Genomic DNA, 12,705 nt, shown 5'->3' with positions numbered 1-12,705 from the left:
TTCTTTCCCCCTTAAGTTTTAGTTGACAAGAGGATGGGATTTTTAAAAAAATACTGAAAAGCTGAAAGGAAAAAAAAAAAAAAAAACAGAATTGGAGTTTACAGCATCATTATCTGAAGTTTCACTGTAAGTAAATGGCTTGCACCACACACATACTGGATATTCAATTCCCAGTGGGTTTTTTTTTTTCTTTCTTGGTATCAATGTCTAAGATGAATTAAATGAAGGGAATATAAAGATTTGCTCAGTTCACACTGTATTCCAAAGGGGGTATGGAGGGCCATCATAGTATCCCAGGGAGACAGTTCTAACAGTGGCAATGGATACCCAGTTTGGTATCACAGAAAAAACTGATGGACAGACTAGGTGAAATGCTGTATAGGAGACAGGCGACAGCTGTCCAAAGGCAAAGAAAGAGCAGGTGGGACTGGAGCCGACAAGAACAAAAAACAAGTGCAAGACAGCTATGCCCAGTCACATGCACTGATAACTCCCTTCCTGGGGTTTTCCCTCACTGAGGGCTTTAGTCAGCTCCCAAATTAAGATGCAAAGAGGCCGGTAGTTCCCATTAAATATGAGACTAAGCAATTTTTTTCCTTCCCCGCCCAGGCTATAAGAAAGAAGGGAAACATTTTAAATAAGGGAGTGAGAAAGATGTAAGAAAGTCACCAGAACAAGAAACTTTAAGCAAGTGTAACAGCAAAACCTAGGGAGAACAGGTAAAGGGAATAGGTGTATTGATTGGCAGGGTGGGAGCTACTAGAAAAAATTCATTCATTACCTGTAGTGCAGAGGGGAAAGAGAGGCAAGTCTAAACAAGGTTCTCTTCCCCTTAGCTAAGGCGAAGATCAGAACGGGGAAGGATGTAAGAAATTTTTGTCTTCAGAGTCAGCAACTCAGGAATTTTAATAATAGGCTGGAGGAAGTGCCATGATGAGAAAATTGCTAATCCAAGAGGGTCCTGGAGGGGGTAACTTCAGAATAGGGGAATACCCTTCAACACGTCTGTTAGGGCAGCTCCTCTCCCCGCCGAATAGCTCATAACTGCTCTTTCCCTGAGGTCCATCCCATCAGATAGTCAGTCCTGCAAAAGGAATGCCAACTCAAGTACTCTTGGGAAGGTTCAGACCTGGGAAGGTTCGCAAGCGAAAGCAGTGTACCCTCAGGAGGCTAGGCTCAGAGCCCCGGGCTGGAGAGTCTGAAGGCGGGACTGAGGGAAAGGGGGGACGGTCTGAGCAAGCTGTAGGGGCGGGAGGGGGCTGAACCTTTGGACCCAAGCCCAGCGGGGCGGTGCTGCTGAGCTACCGCTCTGTGCTCACTCCTGGGCTGGAGCAGTACAGGCGGAGCCCTTGGGAAGCCATGGACGTGAGCGGTCCCTTCAGCTGTCCCATCTGCCTAGAGAAACTTCGGGAGCCCGTGACGCTGCCCTGCGGCCACAACTTCTGCCTCGCCTGCCTGGAAGCGCTCTGGCCGCACCGGGGACCCGGAGGCCCCGGGGGATCCGGAGCCACTGCCCGCTGTCCACTGTGCCAGGAGCCCTTCCCCGACGGGTTGCAGCTGCGCAAGAATCACACCCTGTGCGAGCTGCTGCAGCTGCGCCAGTCTGGCCAGACCCCGGCCTCGGCCCCTGCCCCGGCCCCAAATCCAGCCCCGGTGCCGGAGCCCTCGGCTCCGTGCGCCCCCGAGCCGTGGTCCGAGGACGAGGAGCCAGTGCGCTGTGACGCGTGCCCTGAGGGCGCGGCCCTTCCGGCGGCTCGCTCCTGCCTCTCCTGTCTGGCCTCTTTCTGCACTGCCCACCTGAGGCCCCACGAGCGCAGCCCAGCTTTGCGCGACCACCGTCTGGTACCTCCCCTGCGCCGGCTGGAGGAAAGCCTGTGTGCCCGACACCTGCGGCCCCTGGAGCGCTACTGCCGAACGGAGCGAGTCTGCGTGTGCGACGTCTGTGCCGCCCAGGAACACCAAGGACATGAGCTTCTTTCCCTGGAGCAAGAGCGGGCTCTCCAAGAGGTAGGGGTTCAAGGGGCTGAACTCCCGGGGAGGGAGCCGGCTAAGAGCGGGCTCCCCTTCTAGAGGGGAGGCTGGCGCTTTCTGGCACGACGGCTCAGGAAAAGCTAGAGGAAGCTTAGCAGAACTCTAAGAGATAAGTTGAAGGAGAGGAGATCCAGGAGAAGGAGGCGAGGACTGTACTGAGCACCTGGATCCCTAATACAACGTGGTGGGAAAGGCTGGGAGGGAGCCTCGGTCTTACTTCCAACTTTCTTCTCCTTCCACATCTCTGCGCCGCCCCAGCTCTCACCCACTGAGACCATTTGGGTCTGGAGCCTAGGCGCCCGGTGCCCTTCCTGTCCTAGAACCTGGAGCCTGAGTCGCTCAGACTTTCTCCTGCTGCTCAGGGTCAGCAGGGGCTGGGGGAATGGGATGTGGCTAGCAGGCAGTGCCAAGCTCACAGATCCTCTCTGTCCAGCTGTCCCAGGACTCTTGGCGGGAGCATGTGCACAACCCCGCCCATTCTCTTCTTCCCTCTCAGAGCGCCTCTCTCCACTCTTCTCTCTCCCTCTCCCCCTTCCCCCCTCCCCCCCTCCAATCCCGACCGTTTTCCTTTGGCTTCAATCCCGGTCTTGGCGCCTCTGGCCTCGGGATTTTCCGTCTCCTCCCTGGAGCGCCCACCACCTCCAGCCTGGAGGGAGTGACTCATGCTACCCAAGGGTTTTGCTTAGTATTCCCTGTTTATGGAACTGGTCGGGGATACCAACCCCAAGGGATAGTAAACTCACCTCAAGAGAGGTGCCTCCCCCTCCTGTCCTTCCCCTCCTGCCCTCAAAGGGAGTTTGAATGAGACTGGGTCTCTTACTTTCCCCCTTCTCCACCACTGACTGGTCAGCAACCAATAGGCTGAGGGGAAGCCGACAAGACCACCATCCAATGCTTTTCGCGGTTGGGCTGAGGCTGGATATCTGAGAATTAGTTTGGAGAGAGCGCAGGGATCATTGGAGGGATCATTTAGCGTAACTCCTGAACTAAAATATGATTACCTTGGCAATTTTCCCATAGATAACCTAGTGTGGCTTGATAGGAAACAGAAATTCACCAGCCTACTTTTAGTCTCACTAACCTAAGGCAGCTGTTTCCTCTTCTGGGTAACTGTTGTTTTTGATTTTATTTTATTTTTTAAATAATGAGCCTAAATCCACTTCCCATCTATTAGTTTTCATTTTGTACTTGCAAAATAAGTCTAATAATTCCCTATGTCCACATGATATTCCTTCAAATATAGGAAATACTTGAGGGCTCTCCAATTTTCTCTTCTCCAGACTAAACATCCTCTGTTTTTTAAGAGGGTCCTCATATAGCTTGTTTGGACCCTCCTGATTCTCCTCTAGCTGTAATAAATAAATGGTTCCCTATTCTCTGAAGCATAAGCAGGACTTCATTCCCTTCCCCTTCCCTTCCCTCTGTCCATTTAAGGGTATTCTTTCTTTAAAAAGAAAATAAATTTTGATCTGAACACCTCCCAAGATAATTTGGGGTTTAAGGGCTACCTTTCTTTCTTAAGGACCTTGCCTTAAACCCAAAGCACTCTGCCTTTCACCGATTGGCCAGCAATAGGTCCCAAGACCAAAAGCATCTATTGTTTGGGGCCTGATTGCTCAGAGTGAATGTAAGTAGCAATTGTTACTGTTTTGACCAGAAACCTTAAGGGTCTTCCTCCTCTGATTTTTTTTTTTTTTAACTCGGAAAAGGCCATTTTCACAGCCTCATTTTTTACCTAACCTTAATCAGTGAATAGGCATTGCCTCAGTGAAACTGAGACATTTTCTAAATCTTAACTTAAAAAGGCCAAGGTTTCCTACGGGATCCAAGGCATCTCCAGCTGTTCTAATCTATATCTGGCCACTGGACCAGATGGCACCAGAGGAGAAAGTGAGGCTGGTGACTTTGCACAGCTCTTCCTCACTTACATCCAATTCACTTGTAAATCATAGTACCACCTTCCTGATGTCATAGTTCTCTTTGAAAACTAAGGGCAAACTATAACCTTACCCCCAGCTATCCACTGACACCTTCACACCCTTCACCCCTGGAAGACCAAGAAATCTCTCTTAGCCAATGAGGTCATTCAGGCCAGTTCCAATAGAGTTGTGATGGAGAGAGCCATCTGTATCCAGAGAGAGGACCATGGAGATTGAATGTGAATCATAATATAGTATTTTTTTTTGTTTTTTCTTATTTTTTTCCTTTTTGATCTAATTTTTTCTTGTGTAGCATTAATAAATGTGGGAAAATGTTTAGAACTGCACATGTTTAACCTATATTGGATTGTTTTCTGTCTAGGGAAGGGGGGAGAGGAGGAAGGAGGAAAAAAATTTGAAATACAAGGTTTTTCAGGGTGAATGTTGAAAACTAACTTTGCAGGTGTTTTGAAAAATAAAAAGTATTATAAAAATATTTTTTAAAATCTATCAGTTCAGCGGATTTAGAGATGCATTCTTTCTCCTCAGGCTGAGAGCCCCCAGGTCCTGAGTGCTGCAGAGGACCGCTTGGATGAGCTGGGTGCTAGTATTGCACAATCTAGGCGTACAGTGGCCCTCATAAAGGTGAGATTCCTAAGTCCCTTCAGATGGGAGGGACTGGAGCTACCCCTATCCTTTTTCTCCTTTATTTGATATTGACAATATTGGGGGGATTCACCAAGCAAACTAGTGAGTGCTGAGGCACTCACCTAGCAATCCCTTTCCCCCACCTCCAAGGTACAAATAACACAGATTTCTTCCTCGGTACATGCCCTTCCACCCAGGTCTGATCCAGGGTAAAGTTACCCAATCGGTGCCTTTTTATGTGGGTTGCTTAACTGTTTTATTCTATGTAGAATTATGGGTTTAAGTCTGTGCATAGTAGCAAAAACTAATCTTAAAATCACAGATCTGGAGAGTTGGAAGACACATTACAAATGATCTACTCCAATCCCCTACCAGAAATATGTTTCCTTCTGTCCATGCTCACTGAGAGGCACTCTAGGCTCTGTTTCACCATTCCTGGTGACCCTACTTCATGGTAGAACTCACTGCATGTGGGAGACAACTCTATTTTGTTTTTGTTTTTAAGCAGTCAGGGTCAAACACTAGTGAGTATCTGAGGCTTGACTCCAGGGCTGGTGCTCTATCCATTGTGCCATCTAGCTGGGACAACTCTAATTTAGACAAGGGGAGTCAAAGATTAACTTTCCTTCCCTTCTTCTCCCCTTCCCCCCTTCGCCAACCTGTGCAGAGTGCAGCACTGACTGAGCGGGAAAAGGTAAGCCAGTTGTTCACAGAGGCAATAGGTACCCTGCAGGGCTTCCAGTCTGAAGTGATGGGCTTCATTGCTGAAGGGGAGGCTGCCATGCTGAATCAGGCCCAGGGGGAGCTTCGACACCAGGAGGAGCAGAGAGCCCGGCTGAGCTCTGCCAGACAGAATCTAAGTCAAGGCCATGAAATCGACTCTATTAGTTTTCTCCAGGTGAGGACGGGCAGTTCTGGGAGAAAGGAAGGGACTTCTGGTTGGAGAAAAGAGGAGGAACTGTGGAGTAATTTTGACTTACTGTTACCATTCTGGGAAGAAAGAGTGAGAGACCAAAGAAGGAAGCTGAATGGCAAAATCAGGAATAATCAAGCTCTAAAACTAAATGCCCCTGGGAACTGTACCCAGTGACCTGGCATTTTGGGCTGTACCCAGTTTCTCCATAAAGACTGATCCATCTTCATTGTGGGAAGATTGGGCAAGGGAGGGATTGTGGTAAGCAGTGCTTTAACCGCTGTAACTGGCATTCTACCCTGGTGCAGGAGCTTCTGGCACTGAAATTGGCTCTGGAGGAAGGGGCTAACCCTGGACTGGGCCCCCCAAAAGAACTGAGTTTTACCAAGTCTTCCCAAGCCGTGAAAGCTGTTAGAGACCTCCTGACTTTAGCCTGTGCTAACCAGTGGGAGTTTCTGCAGGGGATGGGCAGGGATACAGACAATTCACAGAAGCTGGGTTTGGAAGGTGAGTGTCTTTCCCCCAAGGTGACTCACCTCTTCTCCTCCCATCTCCCTCCCCTCCAGTCCTTGGTGCCCACCCAGGAGCTGGGGCTGGAAACTCTTCCTGGTACAGGGTGGGGCTGAAGCTTGGAACTGTATCCCTGGCTAATGATAGAATGGGTACCAGCTCTCAAGGGAGGGGCTGGATGGGAGTAGCAACAAGGACTACTTAAAGGAAATTTAATCTTTTAGAACTCTTCTTCAGTAGCAAGAAAGGATTGTCCTAGCCTGTCCTGCCTCCGAGATAGTCTGAGTCTTGGGCTTAGAAGAAGGTGGGAAGAAGGGTAGCTGAAGTGCTAAACCATAGAAGCAGAGACTTCATTTGTAAATGGGACAGACAGTATGTTGAAACCCATCCCTAATCCTAGTCTCCACCCCGCATTGTTTAGTGTAGCCACTGAAGGCACTGGATTCAGGCAGAGAGAGCGTGGTTGCTGGTATATCCTGACAAAAACACTTCATCTGCTAAACTCATAGGGTGATTACAGGATTATAGCATAGATCATATGATTGTAATAATTAATAATTATTGTAGTAATAATATCAATTTTATTTATTTATTAATATCGTTCATATGCTATAGATAATATTCAAATCTAATGTAATATTCAGATATTATTACAACTGTTATTAATATCTTAATGTTACATAATTTTTCATTCTTTCTTATGGCAACACAAGCTCTTCCCTTCCTCTTTTCTTCTCTCCCTTCTTTCCTCCTCTCCTCTACATATCAACTAGATACCTCTAGAAAGGAATGATCTACCCAACCCAGTCTGGGAAGAGTATTTCATTGTAATCCTGTTCTTGACGCTTGGTTGTGTGTCAGCACACAGAGCAGCTGACCACTCAGTCTCCAACAGCTAGTGAGCATGCAGTGTAACCATTGTGGGTTTTGGTCCCTTTGTTGGCTAGTCAGTGTTGACCAAAATAGTATTTTAGGCGCTGCCTGCATAAGCCACTTCCCCAACCTCTTCTGCCTTGCTTTTACATTCCTTTTCCTGTAGCTGATGCAGAGTCTCAAGATCCTGACAGCACCAATGGCCTGGAGTGTGAGGAATCTAGAGACTACTTCCTTAAGTGTGAGTGCGTGCTTGGCCCCAGGTCCCTCTTAGGCCTTCCGTTCTCCCTGGGGTGGGCCCAGAAGCATATTTGCAGTGAAAGAACTAGTTCTGGGGACTTCCAGGATTCCCAAGCCCTGCTCCTGCTCCTGATTTCTTATCCCCAGTAGCTCCCTGCCCTCCATAAAGTGTGGATCTAATTAGAGATAACCTGTATTTCTCGCCTGGGTTTGGAGGGAGAGCATGGGTGGAAATTGGGTATTGAATCTCTACTATATTGGGAGCGGGAAATCTGATTTTGGCTTTGTACTGTCTCCTTTGATCTCTTCCCTGGGGAGCAGTTGCTTTCATCGTAGATCTGGACAGTGACACAGCAGACAAGTTCCTGCAGCTGTTTGGAACAAAGGGAGTGAAGAGGGTGCTTTGTCCCATCAGCTACCCCGAGTCTCCCATGCGTTTCACCCACTGTGAGCAAGTCCTGGGAGAGGGCAGCCTGGACCGAGGCACCTACTACTGGGAGGTGGAGATCATCGAGGGGTGGGTCAGCGTGGGCGTCATGGCGGAGGACTTCTCCCCCCGAGAGCCCTACGATCGAGGCCGGCTGGGCCGGAATGCCTACTCTTGCTGCCTGCAGTGGAACGGCCGAAACTTCTCTGTCTGGTTTTATGGGCTGGAGGCCACCCTTTCCCATGCCTTTTGCCCCACTGTGGGGGTCTGCCTGGAATATGCCGACCGGGCACTGGCTTTTTATGCTGTGAAGGAGGGGAAAGTGAGCCTCTTGCAGAGGCTGCGGGCCTCTAGACCCCGCCGAGGTGGATCCCCTCCTTCCCCTTCGACCCAGTTCCAAAGCAGGCTGGACAGTTATTTTCCCAACCTGTTCACCCACAGGCTCAAGCCAGCTTTCTTTCTGGAGAGTGTGGATGCACACCTGCAGATTGGGCCCCTCAAGAAGTCATGCATCTCAGTATTAAAGAGGAGGTGATGTTGGGAAGAAGGGACTCCCTTCCTTCTCCTTTCATTCCCACAAGGATGCTCTGAGCACTCCCTGATGATACCCCAGGAAAACTGCCAATAATATATTTAATACAGTCTACACCCATCCCCTTCCCTGGAGGCAGATTCTGAGAGCCTTTGTCCTTCCTTTCCCTCTCTCCCTCACCACCTCCACTGACAGTCTCCCTTGGGACATTAGGTGGCTAGCATCTTGCAACCATGCAAGACTTAAGGCAAAGCCAGGGCCAGAAAGGGGCTAGCCAGCCTTCCAAGCCCTATCTAACGCTCCAGAGACAATGTCTCCTCTCATCCTTTATCACTGTGGGAGTTTTTGGCCTAAGCCAGAAGGGACCCTGAGAGACCAAATTTTACTTATCAATCAAATTCCTTTTCACTTTTCCCTTTCCTCCCTGCAACAATGTTCCTGACTCCCACAAGCTCTTGCCTTTGTTGTTACTATTTGCCTTCCCCACTGGAATTTTCATCAACTCAACTAGGAGCTTAGGAGGAAGGAAGAGGGAGGGGACAGAGCTAAATTGTTTGGTGAGCCTGCCCATAGAGCAGGAAAGAATAGAGAGCCATAGCCCTAAAAATGACCCTTTAGGAACAGAAGGGGCTTGGAAAAGAGAGGGGAAATTTCTCTGCAAACCCACCTTTCTCTGTTCTTTCCAGCTGCAATTCTGGGCAGGGGCAGCCAGAGGTAACCTCCCCACCTCCATCCTCTGCTCCTGACCACAGCAGTCCATTTTGGGCACTCAGAGTATTTGCTTTGGAAAGTTTGGGTTCCCACCAGCTATTTACATCCCTGTTGCCGTAGCATAATTCCAAATCTTTCTCTTGGCTTTGCCCAAAATCAAACACAGACACTATTCTCAACAGCCAGAATGGGCCTCTGGAGACTGGGCTGTCCTGAGATTGGGCAAGAAGTCCGCCCTCCCGTGGCAAAAGTGCTCCAAGGGCCGGGACAGAGGCTGCTTCAAGCTGGCCCATGCTCACAGCTTCCCAAGGGGGATGCCCAAGACAACCTGTGTATCCGTAGCAATGTGTATCTACAATAAAGGGAAGTACATGTCTTCGTGGTCATCTTTACCCCTCCCACCCTGATATCCAGAGAGCCCTGGATTCCCCCACAGAGGTAACCAGAATTTCTGCAGACTTGGAACACCATTCACCCTTTTTTTTTCCCAAAGGAAGAATCTGTCACTCGGAGCCAAGGAGGAGAAAGTGTCCAGAATTCCTAACTCCGCTCCCCTTCTCTCTGACATACATATGTCCGGATGCAGGTTTGGGAGGGGGAGCCAGGGGGACCCTGCCAGCCGATGGGTCGGGCAGGACAATGGCAGGGTTATGCAGGGCAGACATACAGCAAGGCCATACAAGTCCTGGCGCTTCTTTTCAGGCTAAAAATAGCTCCTCTTACAGCATTCCCAGCCATTCACTTCTTGTCTAAGTCGCCGGATGTTGTCTTTTTGGGTGGGGGCCTGTTGCTCCATGCTGCAGCGGTTCTGTACATGGTTTCCTTGGCAACCCCATGTTCTTATTCTAACAATGAAAACCGCAGTTGAGCCAAGGGCCCGAGGCGCTGTTCCCACTCCCTTTCCACCAAGTGTCCCATATTCTCTGCTTCCATGCACGTAGTCCTAGAGACTGGGAATAGGTGGGCCCATAACAAGAGGACTGAGACTCCCCTTTCTCACACTATTCACCTCAATACCTCAATGAAAAGACATTCGAGGACCATGTAAATCAGGTGGGGGACAAATACTTTTTTTCCTATACTCAAAAGAAATAGTTAACACAAAAAGCTCTCATAAGTGCACATTGTCAAAAACTTAAGGTGTCGAAGCAAGCGTCAGGAATAATTACTGTTAATGCTCTTTTGGGAGGGTGAGCTTAAATTACATAAGAACCTAAAGCAGTTGGTGAGACTGTTGACAGTCAACTATTTGATTTTATTATCTTTAACACATTATGACTTATGTTGGGAGAGAAAAATCCGAGCAAAAGGGAAAAACCTTGGGGAAAGATTAAAAAAACACACAGAAAAAAGAAGTGAACACAGCATGTGTTGATTTACATTCTCTCTCCTTAGTTCTTTTTCTGGATGCAGATGGCATTTTCTGTCCAAAGTCTATTGGGATTGTTTCAGATCACTGAACCACTGAGAAGAACCAAGTCTTTCATAGCTGATCACTGCACATTCTTGCTGTGATATAGTCATGTCAAGAGTCATGTTCTCTAATGCAGAAACTTCCTGGACCACCAATTAACCCCGAGACCCCTGGATCTCTTGAACTCACTCAGTTTCTCCCGGGCCTGGACACATCCATCCTAGTTCAGTGTTTGGTCACCTGGGATCAGAAACATGGCAGGTGCAGGTTTGCCTCGTCAGGCATATGCTTTAATAGCTGCTGTTCCTCATTTCTGCTGGGATGGAAGGGAGGGGCCCCCCCTGTGAGAGAGCTCCTTGCTACATGGAGGGGGTCCAGGGAAGAGAGCTGGGGTGGAGTCATTCTCAAAGGTCCACTGAGTCATCAGCCCTTCGATAGTGAGTCACCAGAAAGAGGCAAGGGCATCATGCCCCAAACCTCCAAAGTACATGGTCCAAAGGAGGAGGATCTGCAGGGACTTTTTTTTTTTTTTTTTTTTGCTGAGGCAATTGGGGTTAAGTGACTTGCCCAGGGTCACACAGCTAGGAAGTATTAAGTGTCTGAGGCCAGATCTGAGGGTCCTCCTGAATTCAGGGCCGGCGCTCTAACCACTGCGCCCCCAGCTGCCTAAATCTGCAGTTTTGAACACTCCTGGTTATATAATTTGGCCCCCTGAAATAACTGTGGATCCCTGGAACGAGGCCCTTTCTAGAGCCTGCTCTTACTTCATAATAAGATGTGAACCAGAAGGAATCTTTGCTTAACGGAAAGCTGGTTAGTGTCAGAACCCAGGTCCCTTCTTTCCCAGTGTGTTCTGTTATTTCAACATGTCCCCCTCTGTGTGACTCCGCTAGGAGTTTTCTGGCAGAGACACTGGAGCGGTTTGCCATTTCCTTCTCTGGCCCATTTTACAGAGGAGGAAACTGAGGCAGAGAGGTTAACTGACTTTCCCAGGGTCACACAGCTGGTGGTTAGGTCACATTTGAACTCCGCTGCTCATCCACTTATAATAAGTGCTTAATAAATGATTGACTCATGAGGGCATTGAATCTGGTTATTTCCAGTTTTATACATATATATCTATACGCACACACATATATGTGCATGTGTATCTATTGATCAGTCTATAGATCTGTAGGTATACAGACACATATACACATATGTGTGTATCCTTGTATCTATCAATCTATAGTTACACACACACACATCTGTATCTATCCATCAGTCTATAGATCTATAAGTACACACATGCGCACACAAAACCACCAGGGGGTGCCAGAGAGCTCAGCCCTCCTGGCAGTCCACTACGCCGAGGTCCAATGAGCATGCGCGTGCATTTCATTCCAAACCTCCCCTCCCCCCCCCCCCCCCCCCCCCCCCGCCCCTTTCCCTTCAGCCTCGTTTTAAATCCAACTGGGGTTTTCTGGGCTAAGACGAGGTCTTTTCCATTCCTCCGGTTTCTGCCTCCCTTTTATTGGGCCCATGTGTAAGAGAAGTATCCTTCGCCAGTGCACTATTGCCCCCCGGCGCTGGGCTCTCGGGCCAGAAGTCTGGGTCCGGCCGCGCCCCCTCAGCCGCGGCCCAGCCTCGGAGCCGTCCCCGCCTGGGGCTCCCGCCGTTCCCACGACCAGAGCTGGCGCGGCCCCCACGGCGCGCGGGCGGGCCGGTTTTAGCCGGCTGTCCGGGCCGCTGTTTCGGGGGGGAGCGAGGGCCGTGGGCTCTCCGCTGGGGATAAGCGAGCCAGCCCGGAGGCGGCCGTCGGGATGCGCTCCCGGGGAGCCGCTGGCAGCGAGGCCAGTCCCTCCTCCCTCTCGCGCCCCCTCCTTTCCCCGCTCCGCGGTCCTTCCTCTCCCTTTTTCCCTCTTGTTGTTTGCTGGGCCCTTTCTCCATCCTCCAGCCCCCTTCGAGAAGAATCTAAACCGGGACTGCTACAAAGTTAAATCCGGAACCCCGGAGAGGCCGGAAGGGGCGCAGAGGCGGCTCCATCTGCGGCTCCTAAGCGGAGAGCGCCCCCGAAAGTTAGCTTCGTTTTTAAAAGGTTGGGGGCTGTGCGGTCTTATATAGGAAAAGTGTTTTCAAGTTTCAAAAGCCTACTCACCAATCCAGCCTGACATTTTATTTTCCAGTTTTCTCAGCAATTTTTGCTAAATAGTGAATTTGTAATGCAAATCAATACAACTCCTCTGGGAGTAATTGTAGACTTTTCCGAGGGCCTAATAACCAAACTCTGGTTAATCAGCTAGGCTGAAGTAGTCACTTTAGTTAAATTCACATTATAACACTTTGGAAGCCGCTATTAAAGTGACATGGCCAATTTTCTGGATCATGGGACTAGCAAGATGGCAATATTAGCTTTTTTTTCAAACCTCTACTTTCTAACCCTCAAAAAAAAAGTATTATCAAGTATCATGCGTCAGATGTGGAATAGTTACCACTGGAGAGAAAAGC

General features: G+C 49.3%; 1 protein-coding gene across 1 annotated transcript; it reads left to right on the top strand.

Annotated features, from left to right (window-relative positions):
- The first annotated feature begins 1,280 nt into the window (after positions 1–1,280).
- On the top strand, positions 1,281–9,180 carry TRIM47 (tripartite motif containing 47). The gene is made up of 6 exons (XM_074260765.1): positions 1,281–2,007; positions 4,500–4,595; positions 5,266–5,496; positions 5,820–6,018; positions 7,061–7,135; positions 7,456–9,180. The coding sequence occupies exons 1-6, from the start codon at positions 1,360–1,362 to the stop codon at positions 8,094–8,096; spliced, it is 1,890 nt and encodes a 629-aa protein (XP_074116866.1). The 5' UTR covers positions 1,281–1,359; the 3' UTR covers positions 8,097–9,180.
- Positions 9,181–12,705: the final 3,525 nt, after the last annotated feature.

Source organism: Sminthopsis crassicaudata, chromosome 4 (genome assembly GCF_048593235.1).
Source record: "Sminthopsis crassicaudata isolate SCR6 chromosome 4, ASM4859323v1, whole genome shotgun sequence".
Taxonomy (NCBI): Eukaryota; Metazoa; Chordata; class Mammalia; order Dasyuromorphia; family Dasyuridae; genus Sminthopsis; species Sminthopsis crassicaudata.
This window is presented reverse-complemented; position numbering and strand designations above follow the sequence as displayed.